The sequence below is a fragment of the Echeneis naucrates genome, chromosome 8 (genome assembly GCF_900963305.1).
Source record: "Echeneis naucrates chromosome 8, fEcheNa1.1, whole genome shotgun sequence".
Classification (NCBI taxonomy): Eukaryota; Metazoa; Chordata; class Actinopteri; order Carangiformes; family Echeneidae; genus Echeneis; species Echeneis naucrates.
Genome location: NC_042518.1, coordinates 8,249,271 through 8,275,040, shown reverse-complemented (window position 1 = coordinate 8,275,040; position 25,770 = coordinate 8,249,271). Strand labels below are relative to the sequence as shown.

The 25,770-nt window shown below is 41.5% G+C and overlaps 3 protein-coding genes and 1 non-coding gene across 5 annotated transcripts; 1 reads left to right on the top strand and 3 right to left on the bottom strand.

Annotated features, from left to right (window-relative positions):
• Positions 1 to 8,176: 8,176 nt before the first annotated feature.
• Positions 8,177 to 12,929, bottom strand: tedc2 (tubulin epsilon and delta complex 2). Of its 2 annotated transcripts, none has more exons than XM_029508860.1 (9): positions 12,426 to 12,929; positions 11,858 to 11,913; positions 10,825 to 11,416; positions 10,657 to 10,710; positions 10,474 to 10,552; positions 10,135 to 10,279; positions 9,722 to 9,817; positions 8,747 to 8,940; positions 8,177 to 8,617 (listed from the first exon to the last, which is right to left on the bottom strand). In XM_029508860.1, the coding sequence occupies exons 1-9, from the start codon at positions 12,527 to 12,529 to the stop codon at positions 8,468 to 8,470; spliced, it is 1,470 nt and encodes a 489-aa protein (XP_029364720.1). In that variant the 5' UTR covers positions 12,530 to 12,929; the 3' UTR covers positions 8,177 to 8,467. The 2 variants fall into 2 exon arrangements, with proteins under 2 accessions (XP_029364720.1, XP_029364719.1); XM_029508859.1 differs by having other exon boundaries at positions 11,858 to 11,916; positions 12,426 to 12,529.
• trnat-agu (transfer RNA threonine (anticodon AGU)) lies at positions 12,149 to 12,222 on the bottom strand. Its single transcript has one exon. It is a non-coding gene; the product is annotated as a tRNA-Thr (tRNA).
• Positions 12,930 to 15,716: 2,787 nt separating the features above from the next.
• hmox2b (heme oxygenase 2b) lies at positions 15,717 to 20,552 on the top strand. The gene is made up of 6 exons (XM_029508613.1): positions 15,717 to 15,780; positions 16,774 to 16,846; positions 16,963 to 17,080; positions 17,251 to 17,742; positions 18,072 to 18,195; positions 18,284 to 20,552. The coding sequence occupies exons 1-6, from the start codon at positions 15,771 to 15,773 to the stop codon at positions 18,409 to 18,411; spliced, it is 945 nt and encodes a 314-aa protein (XP_029364473.1). The 5' UTR covers positions 15,717 to 15,770; the 3' UTR covers positions 18,412 to 20,552.
• Positions 20,553 to 21,000: 448 nt separating this feature from the next.
• Positions 21,001 to 25,623, bottom strand: dnaja3a (DnaJ heat shock protein family (Hsp40) member A3a). Its single transcript, XM_029508612.1, has 11 exons — positions 25,412 to 25,623; positions 24,719 to 24,855; positions 24,549 to 24,632; positions 24,232 to 24,438; positions 23,939 to 24,091; positions 23,712 to 23,859; positions 23,196 to 23,260; positions 22,840 to 22,968; positions 22,622 to 22,737; positions 22,366 to 22,463; positions 21,001 to 21,928 (listed from the first exon to the last, which is right to left on the bottom strand). Exons 1-11 carry the CDS (start codon positions 25,617 to 25,619, stop codon positions 21,909 to 21,911), a joined length of 1,365 nt encoding a protein of 454 aa, XP_029364472.1. The 5' UTR covers positions 25,620 to 25,623; the 3' UTR covers positions 21,001 to 21,908.
• Between the last annotated feature and the right edge of the window lie 147 nt (positions 25,624 to 25,770).

Sequence of the window (25,770 nt, the reverse complement as noted above, 5' to 3'; positions counted from 1 at the left end):
TTTTCTTTTACTGACTCGTAATGTCAATAGGACAAAAGAAAATACTTGCTGCATTTAAAATTGATTGAAAATAATTCCAGCAATAAAACATCAAAGCATTGGAAAAATAATGATGACCAAATCTCAATTTTTTTCTGAGTAGGTCAAGCGTTTATTCTTTCTCAGGTTGATTACCATGAAAAGTTGATATAAAGGAAATCATTGAGTTTAATACGAGTGACAGCTTCACACCTTAACAGTTGAAAGCCTGCACCTCAAATCTCAACAAAGTTTTTTGAGAAAAAACTTTAGAAACTCAAATACTGACACTTGAGATAAAAAGAGGCGAGTCACACAAAAAGTTGTAATTATATTTTGCATGTTGGCAATTTGCAAAGTCAAGCCAATAGATTCTTGTCATGTTTGGTTGTATTTTGATTTGGAGCCAGGAGGAGGCAATAACTAATCAAATACACAGCTGCACTTCACATGGATGCTGTTAATCAGGAATTTGGATAAAACATTTGTCAGGTTCCAGTATGGCTCAAACTCAGATTTCATAATGTCATATTTTGCTGCCTGCGGCTGCTGCAAATTAGGCCAACGTGAGCTGCATCTTATTCAAAGTAAGATAAAAGCCAAAAAGCACTTTGGTCTGAAGCCAAGTTCAGGACATTGGGAGGCGGATGAGTTGCTCCCATCTAGTTTCCTGTAATCTCGGCTGACCTGAGCAATCCAACTCACCACTTCCACCCCATCTGCACTTTGCCCCTGCTGGCCTCCGCCACCCCTTCACTCCAAGTTTTAACTTTGTTCCCTCCACACCCACAGTCAATTCCTAGCACACAATGAGTGACAAAAATAGGCTTAATTTACCAGTTTAACTAACTAAACTGGTCAACTCAGTGGTTTTATCCATCTTATTCTGACAGTCATTTGTGTTGGTTACATGCTAGACATGTTTGTTGCTGTGAAGTGGATGCCTTTTGTATTGTTTTGCCAGCAGGGGGTGTCATTCGTTCTGCTATCTGCTGGTCAATCTGTTTTCATAACAACCATCCCACAGCATCCCACATGTCAGTGGATTTCTGACCAAGTCATTCAAGCTGGCAGGGCAGCACACTGAAATGTGTCAGAAGTTCAGGTGCTCTCATCAACCAAATGTGGTTTTTATGTTGAGTGCTCATAGTCTTGTGGTGACAACTATAATCTAATGTGTACACTATTAAAAACAATATTACTCTATTTTTTTACCACTCTTCAGTCCCCATCTGTCTTTGTTCTCTGGTATTATCAGCCGTGTCTGGAGGTTCCTTCTGATCTGTAATAATGAAGCATATTGCTCCTACTCTTTTGACAATTCTGTGTTATCTTTGAGAGTAAAGGTGGTTCAATACAAAAGCATTTTTAATAAATCCAAATTTTCTTTCTTCAAGATACAGACTAGAACATCACAGACCAAGGTATTCACATTGCATTATTTAATACATCAGTTAAATTGACATATATGTAGAAATATACAGTAGAAATATAAATGATTGTATATACAGCACCAAATTTTAGAGGGCACACAAACAAACATAATTTTTGTCACTCTCTAGAATGACAAACAGCATGGACAGACAGCACGGCTGTCTGCTGGGTGAGGGACGGACTTCCCTCACAACAGAGAGGTAGATTTTCCCTTTTACTTTTTCAGAAGGCAGGAGGGAAATCACTTTGCATCTCTAACAAATTCTGGTCTCCCGTTTTCTATTTTTAGTGACAACACACTGACTCAATATAGTTTGAAAATTAGCAAGGACAACTATGCAACTACAATGCATTACATAGTAAAATTTATAATATACATGTGAAAATTGCATTGATACACAAGCCAAAATTCAGGGCACTATAAAAGTATGTAGACTAGTCGTGTTTTTGTTTTGTTGGTGTTGGGTTTTTTTCTTATTTTGCTTGCTTCCTATGTATCTTATCCTCTCTCTCACTCACAACATTTGGATGACTGTGCCACAAAAAATCTTTTCCTCTAAAAGAAGCAATATCAGCCAAAGACAGAAATAATTTGCATGTACAGCTTTTCTTTCGTCACTTCTTACAACTGCCCACTTGATGATCTTATTAATGTTCAATTCCACTTCTACCCATCTACAGTCCTCTTATTACAGCTAACACTGACCAAAGTGATCATAATATGGCAGAGACAGATATGTGAGGCAATCTGCTATGCTGTCTTTGCAATGGTCTAATGTAATGTAATCCTAGGGCTTCTCTTGTGTCTTACTGTCCGGAGGACGCAACTGCCCTGAGAAAAAAAAAAACAAACAACAAAAACAAAACAAACATACTCATAAATATGATTCATGAGCATTTTCTTGGATGTCTTCCTTCAAAACAAACTGATGTGACCATGCATTTTGAAAGTGTTTGGAAATACAGACAGATCTATATTAAAACTGCAGTAGAAAAAGAATCAGAGACGCGTTCAATCCACTCAGCTGAGCATTTTCCCTGTTATTACCAGTAAAGCATCATATCCCCTCAGAACAGGGCTGCTCTGGTTGGGACACTTCACCACAGAGATGGCTCCTTACTTCTACATAGAAATGAAAGGAATGACTTCCTGGTTCTGCTTTTGTCTTAGCCTATTACCTTCTTTTTCAGCCTTCTTCCCTCCCTTCCCTCTCTTTAAACTAGCGTAGGTTAGCTCACAATCAGTATGCAAGAGAAGATCGAAGTGCACATTGGGCTGCAAAAAAAGTGGGAGAATGGACTGATCCATTGAGTGTCTATTGAAGCAGGCAGGCAGTTGCACCCTTCTAATTGACAAGCTGGCCTCCATGACAGTCTTTGGCATTGTGCGTTAACTGCTACTTCTGAATGCATCAACACATTTTACTCAGTAACATGCGTCACCAGACTGGTAGCAAAAATCAATGCAACAGTGATCAATGACAATTCTCAAGGGTAAAGAAGTGGTGGTCCACAGTCCTTGACATGGATCAGTCTAGACATTTCTCACTTTCTACACATTGCACTTTCTCCTTACAGAAGTTGGATTTTCCATCCCATGTTACATTCAGTGAAAGAAACAAGAATGTTTAAGACAAGAATAAAAATGCCATTGTGTATCTCATCCTGTGAGACCACACGCCCACAGAAAGCACCTATTCACAGCTGTGGAGCTGAGTGCAGCTACATTCAGCAGCTCTCTTTAAAAGAAAAGGCGAAGGAAAGGGAAATCCCACCATCACTTAGAGCACAAACATTCATCTGTATTCAAAAGAGCACAGCCTTGTACCATATTTTCAGACTGACAAAGGGATATTCTTTCCCCTTGGAGCAAAAAAAAAAAAAAAAAAAAAATCACTTTTCTTTGGCACAGAGATACTATGTGGATTGTGTGGCTTAAATTTAAGATCAGTGTCCGTCATTTCTGTGAAAAGGCTGTAGACTCTACATGGGCTGTATTAAAATTAGGTGAATAAGTTAAAAAGTGGACACATAGGAAGAGGGAAGGCTTATGAGATTGATGAGAAGAGGGCTATCGGGGTAAAACAAGAAAGAAAGAAAGAGAGACAGAACAAGGGGGGTAATTGTGGGGAGTTCAGATGGAAACAGGGGAATGCAGCAGAGCCTTTTTCCATGAGTGCTTGCTCAAGGCACCAAATGGGAGGGGCCACAGGGGAGCAGGATCAGTTAAAGTGTCCCTGCAGTGGCATGTCCCCTCGGGCAATGTCCTTCAATAATCCTGGCCTGCCCTGTGTTGAGTTGGGGTTGTCCCACGTAGACAGGAGCCTAGGCGTAAATGTTCACACATTCACATGTTGACAATCAGTCAGTCAGAGAGTCGATATTACGCCCCTTTATGAAATGGACCTGAAGCTACAAAAGGCCCTGAAGGTTTTGACAAAAGATTCTGTTGATGCATGGACATGGCCACATGTGCAAAACTTTGTTTTTTTATGTAGTTTACTCAAAACTTCGTGTAAAGACAGACAAAAACCTTGCTCTTCCTCAGCAGATTCTCTGTCCTCTCCAGCTTATCGTTCATGCAGATTCCAGCAAGATCCTGGTGGACTCAAGTTCCACTCTCCCATTGCGTAAAAAAGCCCCCCAACACATTGCTGCGGTGTCACAGGACGAGTGAATGACGTTGGCTGCTGACGCTGGTGCACTGCTCTTTCGGCTGGGTATCAGGTTGCCGTCTTTGGCCCACTTCTGACCTCTTGGAGAGTCACCTGTCCTGGCAGGAGGAATGCTGTGACTGACGTGCCAAGTGACGCCAGCATTGACTCCAGCAACAGTTCTGCATAGCGTGTTGGGTGTCTGCGAGCTCACACTTTAACTGCTTGTGCATATGTGTGAGAAGACTGTAAGGGCCATGTATCTGTGCGTGTAAATCTGCATGCAGTGTGCAGTGCATATTTGTGTGTGTCCCCTCTGAGGTTGTTTTGACATTGGACACCTGCTGTCTGATGATAAAATAGTGTGTGAGGCATTGGTGATCCCTCCTTGCACGTCCAAAATGGTCCAGACCTTACAGACTAAACAGATCATCAGCGTCCTTCTATCTGTCCTTCCATTCGCTATGATTTCTCATCCCTCCCCAGTATGAGCTGAGCCAAACTTTGTGATAAAGAATAGAGGGGGTTTGGCGCAGGATGGAGGGGAAATGGCAGCTTCTTTGGCCAATCCTTGAACTCCCGGCTCTGGGTATGTCTCTGCTTTCAAGTTCCTAACTGTTTTCCCCGTGTGCTTCACAGGGGACACTGCTCAGAGGTGAACGAACCTCCCTCTTTCTTTTTCCTTCTCTTCTTCTTATGGGCTGTCCAACAGGCGGTGGCCATCAGCAGCAGCAAAACACCCATGACAAGCAGCACCAGTGACACCACTTTTGTCTGAGGCAAGTCATTATAGGCGTAGGTCACACCTGTTCCTGCTACACCTATCACCAAAGAGATGATTCCAAAGGGAAAGATGCAGCGGTACCAGGACTTCTCCATGCCTCCAGTGGCCTGGGACAGACGCTCCAGAGAGGAGAGCACATCAGGGACTTTGGCACCACCAGCCTCCAGGGCCTGACCTTCCTGCTCCGAGCCGGTCTGGGGCTGAGGTTGGCATGCCAGGTGGCCTGTCGTACAGCCCATCCTGATCGTGCGGGCTGATGGATCCTGAAGCCAGGCTGCAGCGTTGGCTTTCTGGATTATGTTTGTAGTCACCTCTGGCCTGGAGAAACAGAGAGACAGATAAAGGCGAAGAAAGAGCAAGAGGAGGAGGAGGTCGGTATGACTGGAGCAGGAATGGCTAGAGCGTGTCAGATGAAATCAGCGTTGAAATCCACTCACACGTTTCCCTTGTCTTCGTTCTGCTCTGGCTGTGTCTCTGTCTGCTGGCTCTCTGGCAGCACATTGTACACTCTGCTGAACATAGTGATGGGGGATATATAAAGGATCAGAAGGGGAGGAGCTAGGGAGGGAAAATGGGGAAGTCCAAGTGCTTCGATTGGTCTTCTGTGTGTGACGTCAAACACCGAAGCTTGGAGAATAGGGGTTGATGTAGCACAGGAAGGGGGGAGGGGAGAAGAGTTAACTGCTCCCTCTTTCCTACATCTCCCCATCACTGCCTCCCTATTGCAATTTTTTTTTTCTGCAGTACAAAAGCCACCGCCGACAAATAAAGAAAACCTGCCTCAGTCTCGAAATTAACAAGAGAGAGAGGGAAATCCCTCATCTTCTTAGATTGGAAAGCTACTCTTTCCACACATTTGGAGAAAGGTGGCTCTCATGCCATCCTGCATCAGCACAGATGTGTCACTTCTGTATGGTTATTCCACGGAAATAGTGCTCCCACTGCACAGCAACAGATCAGCTGTGGAAATCAACACCCACACAGATCTGTTTTTACGTCCACACAGACACATAAAGAGAGTGATTTGTAGACATTCATTCTATAACCAAAGTATAAATACACTAATGAGCATGCCCATATGTGACACTCGTGAAAAACACAAACAGCCCCCACTCATTTCCCACCCACATGCACTGCTGGTGCCGGTCTTTTCTGAATGAAAGGCTACCTTGAAGTGACTGAAGGAAAATCGATCAACAAAGCTCTCTCTCCTAAGCTTTTCTAATCTAATTGAAATTTTATTGAGCAGTTTTGGAGTTTAAATGTGCAAGTCTATTTAAGATTCCACATGTGTACTGCCAGAACAGGCCAGGATTGTGGAACTCTTTTAAAGCATTTATAAATCTGCAACATGACCTAATCTTAGCAATAGGTTTTCCCAGATTAAGACACCTCATGTTCTCATATAAAGGTCTGACATGTATCTCTCAGCATAGGACAACTATGTTCTTTGCCTTTACAGAAAATAAAATGTAGGGGAACAAAGGACAGATGAAGCTGTCTTTAGACCAGCTGAAGGGCAGGTAAAATCAAATAAACCCCACTGCAGTCAAACTGAGCACACTGACATAACCTCTCCTGCTGTAGCTCAATCGACAAGTGTTGTAGATGAGCAAAAGAGGACTAAAAAGGGAAAGTGAGGAATGTGTTTGTGAAGGATCAAGAGAAAAGAGATGCTCAAGAGCAAGAAGCATTTGAAGGAAAGAAGTGGATTCTTGGTAGCTCTGTTCGGTTTCTGTGGATTTGTACTTGGACTCCAGTGTTGCAGCGGACTAAGGCTTATAAAAAGTGAAAACTGAAAGGGTGAAAAAAGTGAACAAGTAGGAAGGAATGTGTATGACAAAGAGGTGGCTATTCAACTCTGCTGCTCTCTGTGTGAGAGCGTTTGTGACATTTTCTCTCTACGGAAAGAAAATTAAGCTTCTTCCATGGGAAGCATAATTTCTTTGGCGCTTCCATTATGTGACAAAAAGAAGCATGAGAAATATGGGACAAAGGCGTGAGACTTGGGTAACCTGGGCAGGGCCAGGCCATGCCGGTGGGAGTGGAAAAGCTCTGTTGGTGACAGCCAGAACCAGGCAGCAGCTGATGCATCCAGGTCAAAGGAAGGCCGATTGCGTAGGCGCCCATCCCTCTGGACCCTTTGTGTGGTGTTGATTTGATCTCAAGGATGCATCCCTGCCTCCTCCTTTAATCCTTTCACACAGACTGATCCAAGACTGGATGGGTGGAACAGAAGACTGCAACACATTACTACTGCATCATACAGATGACTTGGCTGCAGTCCAAGAGTGGTGAGAAACTGATGGTGTTGGATCCGGGGCAGCTCTGTGAACATGCAAGCACGTGCCTCATTTACACCAGGAGCAGCTTTTCACTGGTCAGGCACAGGTAGCAGAAACTCTGACACAGAAATAGTCCTCTCACTTTTATTATCTTCTTTTTAGACAACCACAGTTTCCAGCTTGCAGCAAGCAAGGAAGCAGCTTCCCAAGTGCATTGTCTCTGTGACTCACCCAGCTTTGGGTGTGCACGTCCCCTTCTTTGTGTGTTCATGAGATTTGGTGCAGCAGGGCTCAAACACCCACGTCCTTCTATGTGAACCCAGCGCCACCTGTTGCCCAGTCTGGCACAGGCCGTGCCATCAACACGTCATCTGTGGGCACGAGCCTTATCAGCCGCTCCAAGCCCTCCTGCATCTCACTTACACCCTCACATCACATTTGGAATGCAGAAAAACATGGTAAATAATCTTGACAGGTCACAGAGACATGCTATTGGTCCCATGTGAGTCACCTATTATTCACTGCATGCAGGAAGATTTAAGCCCAGCATGAAAATCAAACATCATATGGACAAATACTACGGTGTGAAATTTTGAAAAATTATGATTAAATGTCAACCACTGATAATAACTTATCAAGTGTTTCGCATTAGACACACTAACATGGGTTTGGTCTTCTTTGAGTGGAGTGCCACCTGCTGGAAGTCCATGTCAGTGACTCCTGTTTCAGTTAAGTTTTACATGCTACGTGGTGAAAATATTTAAAAAGATGAAAATAACTTAAAACCATTAGAAAATACACATTGAAAACCCTTAAATGAGAAGAACTGAGACTACTGAACAGCTGCAGATATAATGTATCAAATGTGCTATACAGATCTATTTAGAATTCGTTGAGTTTGTTGGCTGATTATTCATTAATTTATGTACATTTTTTTCATTGGCCATAGGACAACATTGTTAGTACAGCAATTCACAGACAAAACAAGATGAGCATGAGAAAATAAGCAATAATCATTTCATCATCATCATCAGCATTTATTTATTTATCTGGCATCACATATAGAATGAATAATATGCAAAATAAATATATATATTTTTCATAATAATGACCTAGATTTACAATTCAGAAAATTATACTCTTTAGCTAGATTATTTAAAGCAAAAATATTTTTGCTAGCTTCACAACTGAGCCAATGATCCAACTGAAAGCAGTGGGTTGTATATTTCATATGGGACGGGAGAAAGTACCTCAAAAACTCTTAAGTCAGGTAGTTACTGAATGTTCCGTTGTCATTCAGGCTCAGAGTCCAACACTATGGAAGGGAAACGCTCCCCTCCTTCACCTAGCAGAGAGTACACGTCTCTCAACACACTGGGGTTGGGACGTTCAGGCCCAGACGTGATAGATAAGAGCTGAGGGGACAGAGTGTCCAGCAGGGTCTGTCACACAGAAAAAGAGTGTCAGCACATTGTGTCTTAGTAGTTAATGACTACTACTTCACAGATTAACACAAACAAGCGTGTGATATACTTATAATTCATCAGATGGTTGAAGATCACAGCCCATACCTGCTCAAGGTTGATCTCCTGTTGCAGCAGTGCCACCTGCATTCTAAGCCTCTCCAGTTCACAGAGCTCTGCTTCTGTTGTGTAGGTGATGGTCCTGGGCAGGGGTGCAACCATCCCATCTACCCACATATTACTTGTCCCACTGGGGCAAAGACAGCCTCCGTCTGGCCTCCATCGATCCCATGCTTCCCACTCTAACGGAAAATAGTGTTATTTTTAGAGTGTGAGCATGAGCAACCGTACCCTAAAATGCTTTCTGCTCTGCTGCTTCAGCTTTAAATAGCTAGACCCTTGCCTGGCCACGTCAGGATAGACAGCTTTAAAACCCCATCGTCACAGGCGAGGGGATCCATAGAGGCCAAGGAAAAACCTTATCTGGCACCAAGGTTTCACTGCAGCTCTGTTTTCATTTTCCATTTGCCAAGATGGAGAGGCCATATTAGCTCGTTAGCACGCCATACCCATCATTTTTCAAATGCTGTTAAAATGCAATAAACAATAAATCCCTGTCTGGAAAATAAAGCACTCTGAAATATAATACTTACTGAATATAGGATAACAGATGCTAAACTGGGTCCATATAGTCACAACATCAGAGTTACAAAACAAACAAGCAGCATACTTTTGCTGCACTGGATGTCTGTAAACATTAATTTAACTCCATCCTGAAGGTTATATGCTCATTTGTGTGGCGCCAATGGAAAATCTCTAGGCATTCAGTTTCAATGTAATTGTACCATTGGAGGTAATATAATACTAATATATAACATACTATAGACACTGCGTGAGTGATACCCTGACACTCAGACATAATAATTCAAACACAGCTGGGTAATCAGAGATAAAGGTTCACTTTATTATACAAATCTATGGGGCTGCAATAAATGTTTTTCATAATTTTTTTCCTCTCATTGCTCATGAAAGTTAAGGAAAGTGCAAAGTGTAGTTCATGTTATCTTGATACAGGATTCCTACCTTGCTTTGTTTGGTCTGCATAGCGCTGGAGCTGTGCTGCAGTCATTTGCAATCTTTCAAGTGTTGGGTAGGAGTCATACTTGTTTTTCTTATCACCTGCGTAAGATGAAAAAAATAATCCTTTTAAAAAACTAAGACAACCAGCATTTTCCTATCAGAAACCACAGAAGTTGTTTGTTTTATTGCCATATTAAGTCTCATCTCAACGGGGGAATCTGAGTGTCACTGGCGGAGGAAAGGCTAATCACTGTTATATCAATTTAAAAACCTTCAACAAAGCTACTTCGTGCCAGCTCCCTCTGAAGTTTCTTCTCAAGTTATCATCCTCTCACCCACACAATTATGTCATTGGTTTATTTCTTTTCGTTTTGTTCATTTAATTCCAATTTTGTGTGCTTGCAGGTGCAATTCACCTTGTCCAGCGGTCGTCTCTGGAGTCAACTTTGCTAGTCGCTCCATTGTCTGACAGTGCTGAGTGAGGTCACGCCCTTGTTCAGTCAGTCGGTCCACCAGAGCCTTGGTCTGAGCTGGACTGCCACTTGGCCAGTCCATGGGGAACTAGAAAAATCACAGGGATATGGTCAAAGGAAACACATGAGCTATCTAGGCTGTTCACAGAAATCAAAGTGCCTTTTTCTAATTTGTTTTGAAATGATGATCCTGCAAAATTAATAAAAGAGGGTACACACACACAAATATATACACCCAGAATTTTTTCAGGTTATAGGCAAAGCTGGAATTCTAATGGATACCGTAGCTTTCATTTTCTCCATGAAGTGACTCCTCCCAGGGACAGGTTTCCTTTGAATGGCCATAACTTTGTCCCACAACCTAAAGATAACATAGAAAATTAGTTGTGTAAAGTTACAAAAGCAAAACTGAAGCAAAAAAAGCAAAAACAAGAACATAAAAAAAAAAAAGTCTGAATTTGGCACCTGTTTTGCTTGCTTCTTAAAGAATTCCACTTCGTTGTTTGCTCTAAAGTTGTCCTGCCATAAATTAAATCCAGAAAATGATTACAGTTGGGCACCTAGACCAATCCTCTGACTATGTACAGTGCAGTTCAGTTAGAATAAATGAATAAATAAAATAAAAATATATACCCAGTGTGTTGAAGCGAAGTATGAGCTTCAGACTCCTTTGCATGTGAGAAAGGAACATTTGAGGAAGGTATGGGGATAGTGGCAGCTTTTCCCAGGTCATCACCTGTCAACACACTACTCTTACACTCTTTTTTAGGGTGATCATGAGTGCCAGATGATGAACCAGCTTGCTGCAATTTCCTAGCTGACCGGTGGTACACAGACCCAGCTGACAAGACAGGATGTTTTTGGATTTTGCCTCTATAATTTAGTTTAATAGTTTTGGATTTTCCAGGATTGTTGACAGCCGAAGGTCTTGATCGTAGTGAAGAGGATACTGAAGATTCAGTTTTTTTGTGCTCCTTTCTGTTAATATTGGCAGAATTACAGGTTGATCTGTTGGTTACTTGATTTCCTTTCGATGGTGCAGATGGCTGTGATGCATCTTTTGATGTGATATCAAAAGTGCCTGTTTCCTTTCGAAGTCCAGACTTCTTGTTTCTGTCTGGATCTTTTCTAGATGTTTGTGAGCCAGTCCGAACCCAAAGGGCTTTCTCCAGCGCTTGCTCAAGCAGTTCTATATCTTCTCTCTCCCCTTGTGAAGTACTTGTGTCTGAAGATAGCAGCAGGGAGACACGTGGTTACAGTTTAGTTATTTAATCTTTATTATACCAGAAAGTGTCTTTGGATACATTATGTCTTCCATGAAGGAGACCTGCCGAAAGCTGCATGGCATGTTAAACGTTGAGTAATTGAAGAGCACCTACATTTACATTCACAACATTCATGATTAGCACAATTAAATGAGACCCAATAGAAGAGAGAGATGTGAAATAGTCATGCTCATAACATTATACATAACTGCTCTCATCTGTCTCTTGACAACCTTAACCAGAAAAATAGTTAAATGATTTTTTCTTTAGAATTTATGCAATGTTTTTTTTTTTGTTTTTGTTTTTTTGTTTTTTTTAAAGATCTCTAGAATCAGTTTAGTAAAAGAGAAGATAATTTTCCTGTTTGTCACAGATATTTTTATGTGTTCTTAAATAATTACCTGTACAAGCAGCATCTGCACACTCAGACTCCTCAGAGTCCATCTGGGGTTGTGGCCTTCTGTAGGGAAAAACACCCATGTGACTACAGACTCAAAGGAACCAAGATGATCAAAACAAAACAAAGGCTGCAATAACAGCAGTGTTTACTGCGGATAAAAATAAATGATATTTTCTAAATCTTAGCGTTAATATTTACAAAGCTGCAAACAGCCAAGATCATAAAATGCTGTCTTACTATCAACAAGAAGAATAAGGAGTCCAACTGCTGTTGGCGAGAATTTGGTAAGAAAAGGCACTGCTGGGATTCGAACCCAGGATCTCCTGTTTACTAGACAGGCGCTTTAACCAACTAAGCCACAGCGCCGGATGGGTGCAAAGAGCGGCGGCTGAGCAACAAGTACACAACATCAGGCTGTGAGTTTAATGAGCACATCATCCCTGAACATTAGTTCGTTTTGCTACGTAAAAAACAAAGCTCTGCAGAAACAGATGGGTTGGTGAGCCCCACACACACACACACACACACACACACACACACACACACACACACACACACACAGTACTTACATGGTCTGCAATATTTCTCTGCAGTCTCGTATACTGTCACTGATCTTCTGCTGTTCAGCTTTACATGACCTGATAGCCTGCTCGAGTCCAGCCAGCAGCGACATGTTGGAATCTGGGCGTCATTTCTTTACCAAACAAAACGAACCGATAAACTACAAACTAAAGCACTAGAATAAAGAATGAGCTCAAGTTTACAGAGACTTGCTCGTAAATAGTTCGGTCGGTTCGTGTGTTTCCGTAAGACGTTCATTGACGCGAGCTTCGGCCGCTTTGGCCCGCGAAATCGAAATGAACGGGTGCGGAAGTCACGTTTCTCGCGCGGTGCAAACAGAAGTTGGCGTGAAATAGCATCAAGGTCTTTAAAAAATGAAAATTGTCCACGAGTCGTCTGATTTTTAAAACAAATAAAACGATAGGCATTCAGGTGGCGACGTAAGATAACAAGGTAAAAACTTTGAGGACTTGTCTCCACAACGTAGTTATCGGCTCTCGCGAGAAATATCACAACCAGCAGGGACGAGATAACGCGAGATAACGCGTTACCACAGCGTGACGGGACGATCCGGACGCCTGACTGCACAGGCCCCCCGGAGTTTCACACTGTGTTTACTGTGTCCATGTAACACGTCTGCTACTGACTCCTGCTGGACACGAAGCAACAAAGCAGACACTCAAACTCCAGTTTTCTGCCTCTTTTCCTGATCCCCTAAAGTGTGGATATTAACCAGGTGTCTTAGCACAATGTCTAATATAGTTCCCCATTGCTGAGCCTATTTTGTGTTTGTAAACCCGTCATTATCTAATCTCTACAAAAACGAACTGTTTGTCTGTCATGTTGGGAAGTAAAGCACATAAAAGTGTAAAGGTGAGGCAGCATGTCGCTTTATGTGTCACTGTGTGAATGAGTCATGTAAGTGAATTTCCCTCAGGATAATATAAAGTAAATATCTATCATATTTATAATATCAAAATAATATCATATAATATTGCACCTGTATATGAGCAGGGATGTGAATGAAAAATACAGATGGAGTTTGCTGATATATCACTTTTTGTTGTGTGTCTTGAGCTTGTTGTCGCCCCTCCACAGAGACCAGAGCTGACCCCACCAGGGATTGGACTGGACCCCGCAGACTGGACCCCTCCACAGACTAGAGACTAAACCAGACCCCCTCCCCCAGAGACTGGACCCCTACAGAGCAACCAGAGCTGACCCACCCACACACCCTCCTTTGTACTTGTTTGTCAGGTTTATGACAAGATTCATTAAAAATATGGGATTATGTTCTCAAGTAGCCCACGTACATTGCAGTTTAGTCCAACTGCTGCCCGATAGTGACACATATTCAGATTTGGCGAGAGTAAACAGACACAAGATATGACTAACTTTTGGCTGGTCTGCTGTTGATTTCCTGTTTTATGTAACATTGTAAATATATCCAACAAGTTAAATAAATAGATGCCTGTTATTGGCTGAGTGATCTCTTGGTTTTATAATGTGGTGTCAATGTGTATGGCTGTTGTGAGACATTTTTCTAAGAATCTAATCAATATCTAGTCAAAATTAAATGGACAGATTAGTATCCAAGAGGATATTAAGATAATATCATTGGCACATCCTTCTCCCACATGAGTTTTTAAACCAAATCCCCCTTGCACCAGCAGCACAAAAGCACTTCACAAAGCAATTTGGTGTAATTGCAACAGCTTGCCGGCCCCATTGGATGGAAGTGAATCATCCACCCCCCAGCCTCCTGTGCCTTAGTAGCATCTTAGGGGGGTGGGCTCTGAGCTGCTCTGCCAACAGAGCATCTGGTGGTGTGTCTCATACACACACACACACACACACACCAACGATATACTCATTTTCAAACACGCCACATTCAGTCATACACTGATGGACAAATCTGCTCAGCAAGATGCGGAATCACCTTGACATTGTTAATGAACAGAATGTGTGAATCACATATACACGAAATCAGTATTCAACTGTGATCTGTGAATGGCAGAGTACTCCAACTGCATGCTGTCCACCAGAGAACATGAAGGAACATTGTTTTGTTAGTACAAGGAGCCTGACTAACATGTTCAGTTCAGCAGTGGAAAGAAAGCTAAAATTGAGGTTGTCTCTGCGATTAGGGCTGGCTCTGGACAAACACCTGCTAATCTGGGGGCACTCATAATTACACAGTGCATTCTGTGCACGGTGTTCCCAGTACAGCGTGCATTATGTACACAGTACACTCTGTAAAGACAGTGGACTATTCATTAAAATTATGTGCCTGGCCCCTCTGCTCCCTTTTCCCCTCTTCAAATGTCACACCTTCAGTTTTGTTGTTTCTTTGATTTTTCAAATGTGTCACATCTGTAATGGAGTTTCGCTGTGGGACTATTATGCCCACTCCACAGTAAAAAACTTCAATTCCTAAAATTTGACCTCTTACAGATAGAAGTGGCTTCATCACATTTGTATCACAGTCATAAAAAGAGCACCTGCGTAGAAAATGCAAGTGTGCAGACCTAATATTTACAAGAACATGTATTATACTATATAAAGACCTGATTTTCAACATTTTGGAAGAAATGTATAATGTAATGGAAGCTGAGGAAAACTTTAAAGCATATATGCTTCAATAAAATGTTACTTAAAATATGAAGTCTTTAAATTGGGTCAAGCAACTTTTATAAGGCTTTTGATTTGTATGTTCAACTTGTGAGTAAAATGTGAAACCCGCCAATGCACTAAATTTATAGGGTGAGAATGCCATCTAGTGGCTACTATAATCAAGCCTATTGATTTGGTCTTGGGTGCTACATATTTCATAAGTGTAAACTCAATATATGCACATATATTAAACATGTAATCTCATAATAACACAACACTGCACTTATTAAAATGGAAAACAAAAAACAACCATTTTCAGTCCCTGACAAGAATTCTTCATATAAGAATTATTCATTTTACACGGGTTAATTGTGACCACACAATACAGCAGACTGCAGACAGCAGAGTGTGCTGACAAACTGTTGACCACGCTAACATGTCATTTTATTTTGAAATCAATTGAATGTCAAAATAAATGCCTTCCCTGAATGTAGGTAAACTGAACTTTTACCACGTGTAACTCTTCATCTAAAAACACACAAATCCATGTCAGGAAACGATTTTTGTCCGAAAAATATTTTCCTTCCACAAACTTCTGTGTTGTGATTTTGCGCACTCATCGCTTTCCTCACAGAGGCACCTGACCGGGGCCGGCCGGCGGGGGGGGCGGAGTTAGACCTGCAGTTCCGCCCTGAACCTCCAACTTGATTTGTAGTTTCACCGAGCGAGCGTCAGAGTGGATGGGTGAAGGTTTGTTGGGGTTAATGTTGTTATACCGAAGCCTCATAGTTCAACAGTACGACTCAGTTACTGTTTGTTCTGCTGAATAAACGTGTCGGCTGCAGTGAAGCGCTGCTCGTCAACTCTTTAACCAGTCCGTTAGCTTGTCCAACCGCTAGCTAGCTGTAAGCTAACTTAGCTGGTGAAGTTAGCGGATGTCAAAAGGATGCTGCTAGCCAGCGGCAGGTCCAACAAACACGATATCTGTGTGTGTGATCGCAGTGTGGGGCCGGCTTGAATTAAATAAATGAGTGAAATATTAATGCGCCAAAAATCTTCAGCTAGCTAAACAGAGGTTTTATTCTGTGAGACCCCTGGTAAACGCCAGAGGGCCTGTGTTGTGTTGTGTTGTGTTGTGTTGTTTGAGATGCCTTTTGTCTGACTGTGTTGGTGTAGATAAAGTCCAGCCTGTGTAAATCATGCCAGACTATATCAGCTGTCACTGTCCTGGCCATAGCTCCGCCTTTGAGTAAATGAGGTCAAAGTCTTCAAGCTGCTGTTGTTTCTCTCCGTCTGTTAATTTTGTCAGGAGAATTAGATTATTTGAAAGTCAGAATGTGTAAGTGTGAAATTCTTAACAAACCTAACTTAAATATTAAGGATCCAATGGACTGAACATGGTTTACATAAAACCCTTTAAGTTAAACTTGATGGTGTTTTTATATACAACTTCTGTTCAGTCATGCGTATGTCCAGAGCTACAGGGAACATGGCTGGCTGTTTCATTGTGTATTGAGAAAAAACACTGACACCATCATTACGATGGTGACAGGTTTTGACAGCAGGAAACAAAGAAAACCAGTATAGGTCATAGCTAGAACACAAAATACAGTCTTGCATAAGGTATGTGGCTATATTTTGATAAAAACTCCAAAAACAAAACAAAAAACCACAAATATGAGTGTCATGTAATTTAATGTTATATAATGCTTTTTTTGTCTTTCACTGATTTGCATGGTGAAGCAGAAAAAATGGAGACCACAACTGTATCAAATGGAGCTGGGCCTGTGTATAAAGAGAAAGAGGACAATGTCAGGTAAATATGATACCATGAGATTCTCAAAAAGAGTGGCAGAGTGGTGTAACACTTAAAAATAATCACGTTGTGGTTCTGTCAATCACACATTAGACCTCATTTTCCCCTTTTCACAGTCCAGAGGATCTCTCTGAGATGCTGGCAGCAGGGACCAAAGAAGTTCATGAAAAGGCTGAGAACACACAGTTTGTGAAAGATTTCCTCAGGGGACGCATTCGTAAAGAGCTCTTTAAGGTCAGTCTGGTTCAAATCAGGGAGAACATTTTCAGCTTAATGTTATGTGATGTTAGCCTTCACTATATAAAACATTTTTAATAAATCAAATGTGCATGAAGGGAATGAAAGCAAATATACCTGGAAATGGAAGCAAACACAATTTCAAAGTTTCTTTCTTGCTTATATAGCTTGGGGCTGTGGCACTCTACTACACTTACACAGCCATGGAGGAGGAGATTGAAAGGAACAAGGACCATCCCGATTTTGCCCCTCTTTATTTTCCTGCAGAGCTACACCGCCATGAAGCTCTTGCACGTGACCTTGAATATTTCTATGGCTCAAACTGGCAGAGCAAGGTCCGTTGCTCCGAGGCCACCCAGCGTTATGTTGACCGTATCCATGAAGTAGGACAGGAGGACCCAGTGTTGCTTGTCGCCCACGCTTACACTCGGTACATGGGGGACCTGTCCGGAGGCCAGGTGCTGAAGAAGGTGGCGCAGAGAGCCTTGAAGCTTCCGCCCACAGGAGAGGGACTGGAGTTCTATCAGTTTGATGCCATTCATAGCGCCAAAGCTTTCAAGCAGCTGTATCGTAGTCGGATGAACGAACTGGAGCTGGACATGGAAACAAAGAAGAACCTGGTGAATGAAGCTGTCAAGGCTTTCCAGTTCAATATGGAGGTGAGAGGGGAAAAAAGGAAATGAGTTAGGGAGTTGGACAAGAGCAGAAATGGAGCTAGAGAAATATTGATCATTTATTATTTTGGTACTGTGGTAAATTATAACTTTAATATCTTGAGTGGAATGTATCTGAAGTGATTATATTTAGGGAAGAGTCAATCTATTAGCAAAAGTTTACTTTTAGTTTTCTAAAAGTGATGGAAATAAAAAATAATACCAATTTTATTTACATTCGTAAAACAAATGACTATATATTTATAGGTAGGTTTTTCAGATGCTCACTTGTGTATAACGAACTGAATGCTATTACATAAATATTGTGATTCCAGGTGTTTGAGGAGTTGGAAGAGATTGGTAAAACCATCCAGGAAGATGCTTTAGATGCTGGCATGCCCGTCCATGGAGAAATGGGTGGTGATATCAGTAAATGCCCCTACTATGCTGCTAAAATGGGTACGCTGCTATACCTCTCTTTGTGTGTCAATGTACATAATATATTAACTGCATTGTTGTAACAGTGTTTTCTTTTCTGTGCCTTTAGCGGCATCGGGTGGAACAGCATACGCCTGTCAACTCGCCATGGCCTTACTCCAACACCCAACAGGACAGGTTTTGTTTGCAGCTTGTTTTGCTGTTCTTGCTGGAGTGGCTGCATGGTATCTCATGTGATCCACCCTTCAGCCTCTCACTTGTCTCCTATAGAGCGAAGGAGGAAAAATGAAAATTAATGGACAGTAAGGAGACTATAAATGTTCTGCAAGGTGAAGACCATGCCATAATTTCATACAAGCATTCTGTCCTTTTGGTCCAAGTTATTTAGTGTTGCTCATTTGGTAATGATGGTAGCTGGCAGGAGATAAACTTGGATCTGTTTCTTCATTGATGGGATTCAGAAGAAGTGTTCCTCAGGACCATTATCAGGCTAACCATCCAGTCATCAAAATACACCCTGTTACAATGTTTCCTCTAGTTTGTTTTATTTCTCTACCTCCTTTGCACTATCCCTCCATTCTGTGTCCTAATGTGTGTAGTCATACCTCAACAATGAGTGAATAACTAATTGTTGTGAAATGAAATTTTCTCCTAACTTTAAATGAAACTAGCAGATTGACAAAGCAGAGACTTTTTGATACTGCCAATTTATAAACTGAGTATAGAGTAACACAATAGACATGTTATCAAAGTCAGTTAATGGTGAGTGTAGGCAAAACATGTTAGAACTTACTATGCATGAATTTAATAGCAAAGTATGTTTTGATGAATGGACTGTTGAGGCCTTTCTGTTGAAATATGTAAATTCAACCAAATTCGGTATGTTAATAATGCAGCAATGGATCAGCGGTTCAGTTGTAAATTTGTTGATTCCTCAACATATTGGATTGCAGTTCCAAATTCGAAAAGATGGTACACTGCAGTTACATTATCAGATAAAAAAATCCACTTTCACATTTCATGATTCATACTTGGCTTCAAGAGTTTGGGCATGTGAGCTATATAACAAGTGATGAGAATCAAAAGCTTTTATCCAAGATATAGCACGCCTACACCATGACAAGTGTATGATAAATAAGCATATTTCAGATATTTAAATGTCTGCTGCTGCATGTTGAAATATATTATTTCTCTGTTTCAGAATTATGTGGTAGGACATCTCTTATTGATTTATTAAAATATCTGTTATACATTTACATTCATAGCTCAATGAGCCATGATGAGTGATGGCAGGAGCCTATATCAGGGTAAACGTGGTAACAGAGGTGATTGCAGCTGTTTTAAAAGGAAATTGTTTTTTTATAATGGTAATGATTTCTCTACACTGTAATAGACATGTGGTTCATCTACACGAAGAATATATTTGTAATAGGCAGGTCCTTCAGCAGCTCAGCTCTCTCTATGTATCCATTTATTATGGATCTTCCAGAATCATCACCACAAAAGCTATGTACTGACTATCCATACTGTATGCTGGGAAATTTTCCCAGAGCCATGCACAACAGTTTTAGTTTTTTTCTCAGCATTGTTGCTGTGCTGTTTGTATGCAGACTAATTGCACCTTTTTGCAATTTAAGTTTAATATTTATCCTGACACAGTAATGACATTTTATTAACTTTGCTTTATCGCCCTTATTTCCTATGCTTGAATTTGGTGGATATGGAGTACCAAATGAAACCTGCTAAAAACATTTCAGCCAGGTTGCTGTGCTGTGTCTATTGCACAACATTCTCACACATACTGTACAGGAATTAGCAGTTTGCAGTATTGTTTTTTTTTTTTTTTTTGGATCAGAGTGACGATAAGTAATGACGTATTTTGTATTTGAGAGCCTCAGGTTCGTATTGCAGTAAGATGGCAATACAATGCAATGCAATGTGTATAGAAGACTACCACACAGACTGACTGATATACTCCTTTAGTGTCCTTGTTTCTTTGAAGTTTTATGGCAACAGTGTGATATGTTAGTATCTATAGACACACTGAAGAGTCAGTTGTTTGATCTCAGGAGAACAGGTAAATTACACAATTTCAAAGAACGCTTAAGTAATACATGCTGATTCAGAATTTTCTTGCATTTTCACTATACCTATGCTCTTGGTCCCTTTGTGTATATTAGGTGAACAAGCTTTATTCGTGACTGGCAAGAGTGCCCACGTTGAATGAGTTATAATCCAGGATTATGTTTTGTCAGTGGTAAAATAAAATCTGTTTTCCTGCTCATGTTGAAAAGAATCTGGTGTTTTTAATCATAGAAGTTTCTGGCACAGAAAGAGAAAAGATTTTTGATTAATTCAAAACGTTTGCCTCAACTACATCATGAATTAACAAAGACAAAATAATTTCAAAAATATTCCAACAGGAAAAGCAGCAAGAAATCAGGTCCTGGGGATGAGTCCTGCTTGTAATGTTTGGAAGAAATATGTGAATATTGACTGGTTGGATTGCAGCAGTTTGATGCCAACAACATACTATTACACTGATAAGTGACCACTTCAATCAGTTCCATCATGTTGAAATATCAGTTCATCCAGTCAAGTAATATTCTTTTGGTGGTATACTGAAAAACCGAGGACTGTGAGGATGGCTTTTAGTTTCCAAATAAAGGCTTTGCCTTACAAATGTTTAGAAATATAAACTATAACAATGTTTTTAATAGCATGCTTAATTTTTGTGAGCAGTGATAATGGATCGTGTTATATCAAAAGCAAATATGATGTTACTGGGAAATAAGCCAGCTCCTTCTTTAAAAAAAATAATGAAAGTGTCCACACATGATGACTGGGAGTGCTAATGCTACCAGATTTATTGGAATATGCAGTCTAGTGTATTAGGCACATGTGTACAAATGCACATTTTCTAATACAATAACATTGCAATGATTGTGATGTTCAGAAGATGTAGGAGGCAGTATGTTTTTTTATATTTCTGTTGCATCTACAGGATAAACAATATCATGTATTAAGAGCTATACAGAGTAAAAGCAATCAGTTCTACAGAGATTTATAGGAGACAGACTATAGCTTTATTGTAACTCTGCACTATATCTCCTCCATATGACACAGGACTGTCTATGAACAAATGCAATTGTAGTTCAGAACGCTTAAGAGATTTCTCTTTCATATTGCAAAGGACTTGAAGACGGACAGATCAAGCTCATCAGTGTTCATAGGAAATCCTAACATTTCCAGTTTAACCCTGCATCTAGTTATTCCAGAGCAGAATAACCGCTGGACAAAGACCACACCTTCACTTTCCAACATCTGAAACTCAAAAGTAAACATGTAGTCTGGCAAATTGTCAACCTGATAGGACTAGGACTGACAGCGGGGAGAGTCTGGGGACAAATTCAAGCGTTTGTGAGAAGCCAAAGCGAACAGACCAAAAGCATCAAATACAGAGGGAAATCCTGGATTACACTGTTGACTTCATTTCTAGTGCATGTTTATGTTGTGCGCACGGATTCTGCCATCTTTCCATAGACCTTGTCCAGAAAGGTAACTGGTCTAATAAAAAACAGTCATCTTCTTCCTCCTCTCTGGTAGATGTGTACTGATCCATCCTGGAACCTTGTTGCGCTCAACCATTGGTGATGTGATCTGTCTCCTCATCTATAATGTGGCTGCCTTTGCGTTACACCATCTTCTCTTTGCTCTGACATGCTGGTGAACACTCAGTTCCAGGATCTTTTACCTTGAAGATAATGAAAAAAGAAAAAAGGTTCCTGTATTGATTTAGGACATCCCATAGACTAGCTACATCCAGCTGAGCACACAGTCGTCTGTGCATCAACGATTTTATCACAGCTACAAACCTGATTGTGAAAATTTGATAAAGATTGACTACTGCATAATCCATCCCATTTGCTTGTGAAGAATAGAAAAGTATATTATTATTAACAACTAGGGATTGCATAACTGATTATATCTAGGGGAAAAGGCCCCCCTCATATTTCAGCTGATTCCCTCCCATCATGCTTGCTTTGTCCTGCCTCAGTCTGTTTAGCACTGATGCCCCCACCTGAACAGGGATTAACACTGCATAAACCAGGCTCACAACTAGGACGGTCATTTCTGAAGACACAGAAACTCGGTGAAGGAAATTTGGGAAAGGCAAAGTTTTCCTCTTACCTGTGGTGGTGGCAGTGACACCATTCACCGTCCCCTCCACATCTGTCTCCTCCTCAGCATAGCTCATTAGCAGAGCTCTCTGTCTGTCTGTCAGTGTCCTGAACAGAAAAAAACAAAACTTGATTGAGTCATTAATATTTTTAGTTTTTTTTTCTTTTATATAATTTCATCTGGAATCACGAGGCTACTTCTCTTCTTGAGGAGATGAAAAGAGCAACATGACCAACTATATGCACGTTTATTTGAGAAGTCTTACTTGGGTACTTTTATTTTGAAATGGATGTAATGGTCTCCGAAACCATAGCCACTGACACGAGCGATTCCTTTCCCTGAAAGTCGGATCCTCTGGTCTGCCTGGACTCCTGTAGGGATCTGAAGATGAGGGGGGAAAACATGCCACTCAAGTCATTATATGCCATATCATACTACAGTGTCAGTGTGCCATTTTCTGGTTCAAATGTCTTGTCTACTTACTGATATGTTGAGCGTTTCATAAAGGCCTTGAGTTCTGGCCGTGCCCCCCAGAATGGCTTGTGCAACAGAGACATGAAGATCTGAGTGGATGTCTGCACCGTCCCTCCTGAACATTGGACTTTTTTGGACCTGGATCCCAAATCAAACCACATCTCAATCAATTGGAAACAGTAACAAAAAGCAGTTTACCTGCAGTTGTTAATTTAAAGAGCTCAGACAGCTCAGGGCCTCCTACTCATCCACAGACAGACATATGAGACAATCCCATTAAAGGGGTGAACATGCACATCCTGCAGAGCAGTTTTATTTCTGGCCTGGGATTGCTACACTATGGTGATGATAATGAAGACACTCACCCTAAACGTGATGAAGATCTCCTTCTTACCGACTGGCATTCGGACGGTCTGGCCATCCTCCACTCCTTATAGCACAAACAACAAACAGTTAGCTGGCCTAAATCTTCTAAAATAAAGTGTAAAAATTTGTATTTTGGAGGCAAAGTCAGGTTAAATTCAAACTGGTGTTTGGATTGTTGATTCCTGTGGATCATATCCCAAAAGATAAAGTATATTTTTATTATTCTTATAGTCAATATCAAGAGCTTAAACCTATAGGTATAATAAATCAAGGCTCAAACTATTTCATTTATTCTAACATGCCTTTAGTTTGAAGTGAAGACTTTGTATTTTATGGGGAATTATTTTCAGATGATCGTTCAAAGAACATCAAGGACATGACGCTGCTTGTGACTCTGGCATAATATACTGATGGGTGACTGTGTTCAATAATAGTCATAACAAAAGGAAATATGCTTGAGGTATTTATAGTATATCAACAGTACTGAGTAGAAGACGTGGTTGAGTTTAACTAACCTGCAGGCACAGGAACCATAACAGTCTGCCTCTGCTTGGTCTGGCCGGTCCCATGGCAGGAATGACAGGGGGTAGAAATAACTGTGCCTTTGCCTCCGCATCGACGACATGTGGAGCGCATTACAAATGGGCCAGTATTTACTGTCTCCTATAGGTAGGGATCATACATGTGTAAGAAAAACACCACATGAACATTCCGAAGAAGATCTGACTGTCAGAGTCCTTACCATGCCAGAGCCATTGCAGTAGTGGCAGTGCTGGACCTTAGTGCCTGGCTCATGGCCTTTCCCATCGCAGTGCTTGCAGGCTGCGTCTATATTAACAGTAATCTCTTTGTTGACTCCCTTTGCTGCCTGGGTGAAAGTCAGCTCCATGATGTACTGTGTCAGAGAAATTGGGAGCCAAAAAGTCGTTACTCAGTATATTCACTAATATGAATTAATGAAGGAGACTCAAACAAGTTCTCAAAGGCCACTTTCTGGCCTTTACTTCCCCTCCCAATTTACAGGTTCCTACCAACCTCCTGTGGCTGATCGAACATGGCGTTGAAGTCTCCAAAACCGCGCCCTCCTGAGAATTCGCCGAAGATCTTACGGAAGAGCTCCTCTGGGTCCACACTGCTGGCCTGTCCGGACCAGTAATGTTGCCCTCCACCAGACTGACCCGCATCAAAGCCTGCAGATCCATATGTGTCGTACTGCTTCCTCTTTGCCTCATCACTAAGCACCTGATGGCCAAAAATTACCATACAAAAATCTTCAGGCAAACACATAGTTGTGGGAACAAATATACAAAAGATGTTTGATGTAATTGCATGAATAAAGTTGAAGACTAGACCTCATAAGCTTCAGCCAGCTGAGCAAACTTTTCCTTGGCTTGTGGATCATCTTTGTTAGTGTCAGGGTGGTACTTTTTGGCCATCTAAGAGTCAACAGAGACACAGTGAATTACTGCGATGATTGATGAAAACCAATAGCAACTGCAAACATTTGTCAGTGGGAGGGCACCTGGTAGTAAGCTTTCTTGATCTCTTTTTGGGTCGCAGTGCGAGGTACCCCAAGAACCTGGTAGAAATCCTGCTTTCTGCTGGCAGGGGCAGTTGTGTGAAAGGACAGTGCGCAGATAGCATGGGGCGATTTGAGACCTGGAAATGTGTCAAAACAGGGTACAGGGACAGTCAAATTACACGTATCAACTGTCAACTATCTTTACACATGTACCACCGTGCAACAGTTAAACTAGGTAGTTTTACATAACCCCGTTGTTGTTTCAATAGAATGAACTTCTTTGTAAAGCACAGATGCAGTTTTGGGATTTGGGATAGGAAGATTTGAGAAACCATTGCCAAAGATGATTACGTTACTGGTGACTTTTCCAATAAAAATAACAAAAGCAAATTTTAGCAGTATCTGACTCAGCAGGCCACAGAGTCCGTTAGGTCGAGGTGAGAAGTGCAAACCAAAGTTACATCACATTTCATCAACTTTCTCGTCCTGTATGAAAGCACAAACGTTTGTGTTAGACAGTATAGGCTCGGTTAAGTAGGATAACAGAGGGTAAAATGACCGGGCCGTCTGGCTCTGCTCACACCAGAAACAACAGAAAAAAATGTTTAGCCTTGCTTAGCATAGCCTAGCCGAGCCGAGCCGAGCCGAGCTGAGCCGAGCCAGAGGCAAGTATCATACGGCTACTGCCCTCACCTGACAGCCGTCTCAATGTCAACGCTTTTCCCGCCCCGCAGCACACCCGACTCCCTCCTCTGAACAGGTTTTCTGCTCCCCCCGTAGAGAGACCCCGGACGCCTCCATGGCCGGTACAGACAGCGGCGGCGGCGGCCCGTCGGTGTCCGCAGGACGCGACGACTGTAATCCAGCGTGAAGAGCAGCGGGCAGCCGAGGACGCCATCATTCCGCCGCTCCGGACAAAACTGCGCATGCTCGGGACGGAGTGGGCGTTCCCGCCAGCGCAGAGATGGTCCACTTCAAGATGATGCTCTCTTAAAAAAAAAAAAAGATGTTTAAAAGTTGTTCTTTTTGTCCTTCTGCCTTTTTTAATAAAC